The sequence below is a fragment of the Pteropus alecto genome, unplaced genomic scaffold, assembly GCF_000325575.1.
Source record: "Pteropus alecto unplaced genomic scaffold, ASM32557v1 scaffold94, whole genome shotgun sequence".
Classification (NCBI taxonomy): Eukaryota; Metazoa; Chordata; class Mammalia; order Chiroptera; family Pteropodidae; genus Pteropus; species Pteropus alecto.
In genome coordinates this window covers 41,621-42,795 of record NW_006437736.1, presented here as the reverse complement: position 1 = coordinate 42,795, position 1,175 = coordinate 41,621, and the positions used below count along the sequence as shown (strand labels likewise).

At 56.8% G+C, this 1,175-nt stretch overlaps 1 protein-coding gene across 2 annotated transcripts in view; it reads left to right on the top strand.

The window, feature by feature from the left end:
• Positions 1-6: 6 nt before the first annotated feature.
• The window catches only part of MPST (mercaptopyruvate sulfurtransferase), an 8,159-nt gene continuing 6,990 nt past the window's right edge, over positions 7-1,175 (top strand). The window contains exon 1 of one of the 2 annotated variants that reach the window (XM_015591430.2): positions 7-63. Coding sequence is in view for 1 of the 2 variants with exons in the window: in XM_006914477.3 (XP_006914539.2) it covers positions 147-182 (36 nt within the window). In the remaining variant the exon portion in view is untranslated. The other variant, XM_006914477.3, reaches the window with a different exon arrangement.

The window sequence follows — 1,175 nt, the reverse complement described above, 5'->3', positions numbered from 1 at the left end:
CGCGGCTCGGTGTGGACGCGGCGGGGGGCTGTGCCGGAGTCTCCTCCCTTTGGCTGGCCGCAGGTTGGTGGAAGGAGGAGGGGACAGCTGCGGGGGCGCGGGGAGGGAGCGTCTTCAGGCAGGGGGCCCCGTCAGGCGGGGGGCCCATGGCCGAACCCGGAAGCCGGGAGCCCGAGACCAGGGTAACTGCTGCGGCATCGCGCTTGATTTCTTTAGAGGGGGGTCGATAGTTGGGGTGAGCGGCGCAGGGCACCTTGGGCCTGAGCAGAGGAGGGGGCCGCAGTCTCAGAGGGAGGATTTGCCCTAATGATGACTGTCGGCAACAGCTTGGGGCGCCCTGCAGGGTGGGGTCTGGGTGAGTGACGGGTGGGGAGCTGTGGGTAGGGGGTGAGAGGTCACCTGGTGCCACCGGAAACGGTAGGAAGGAGGGAGGCAGACTAATAAAAGCCGGACGGAGAAGCCAGGGAGAGGCCAACTGACCCGGAGGTGCCAGGAGGAGAAACTGGCAAAGAACTTGCTGGAGTGAAACGAAACTAACATCCGTCACGGCCTTGTTGGCGAAGCACTTTGCTCCTGCGGGTGTTACTTAGTTCCCACAACAAACCTGCGGGAGCGGGCCAGAAACTTACCTAAAGACCAGAATGAGGCCCAGTGTGGTTGAGGCCTGACTGTGATGGATCTGAAGCCCACATGGCCTGGCTGCGTTTGTTTACCTTGTCGATCTCCTCTGGAGGCCTCATAGTTTTCAAAATAATTGCCTTTGTTTTAAATTTAATCGTGTTTATATAACTTAATTTTTTAACAATGGCTATGTTTAACAACCTGTTGGCATAATTCCTCAGACTCTGACAACTGGTTCCTGCAAGCTGGTGGGGCCAGCACTGCCCTACTCAGCTTTTGCGTATGTTGCATATGCCTGGACTGCTTCTCTCATCACCCTTTCAAAAATTCATTTTATTCTCTCAGGAAGTTGTGAGAATTCATGCTTTGATAAACATTTGCCCAGAGAATCCTCTGAGCTTTGTGCTTTGCAGTGGCAGGCAGAGGGGGTGCCAGGAAGGACAGGACTGGAGGAAGTCCTTGAGGAATGCCCAGTCTGACTGGAGCCCTGCTCTTCCAGGGCCCACCCCAGACAGTGGCCCGGGGTTCACACTTTCCCTAGCGTCGTGGGTACA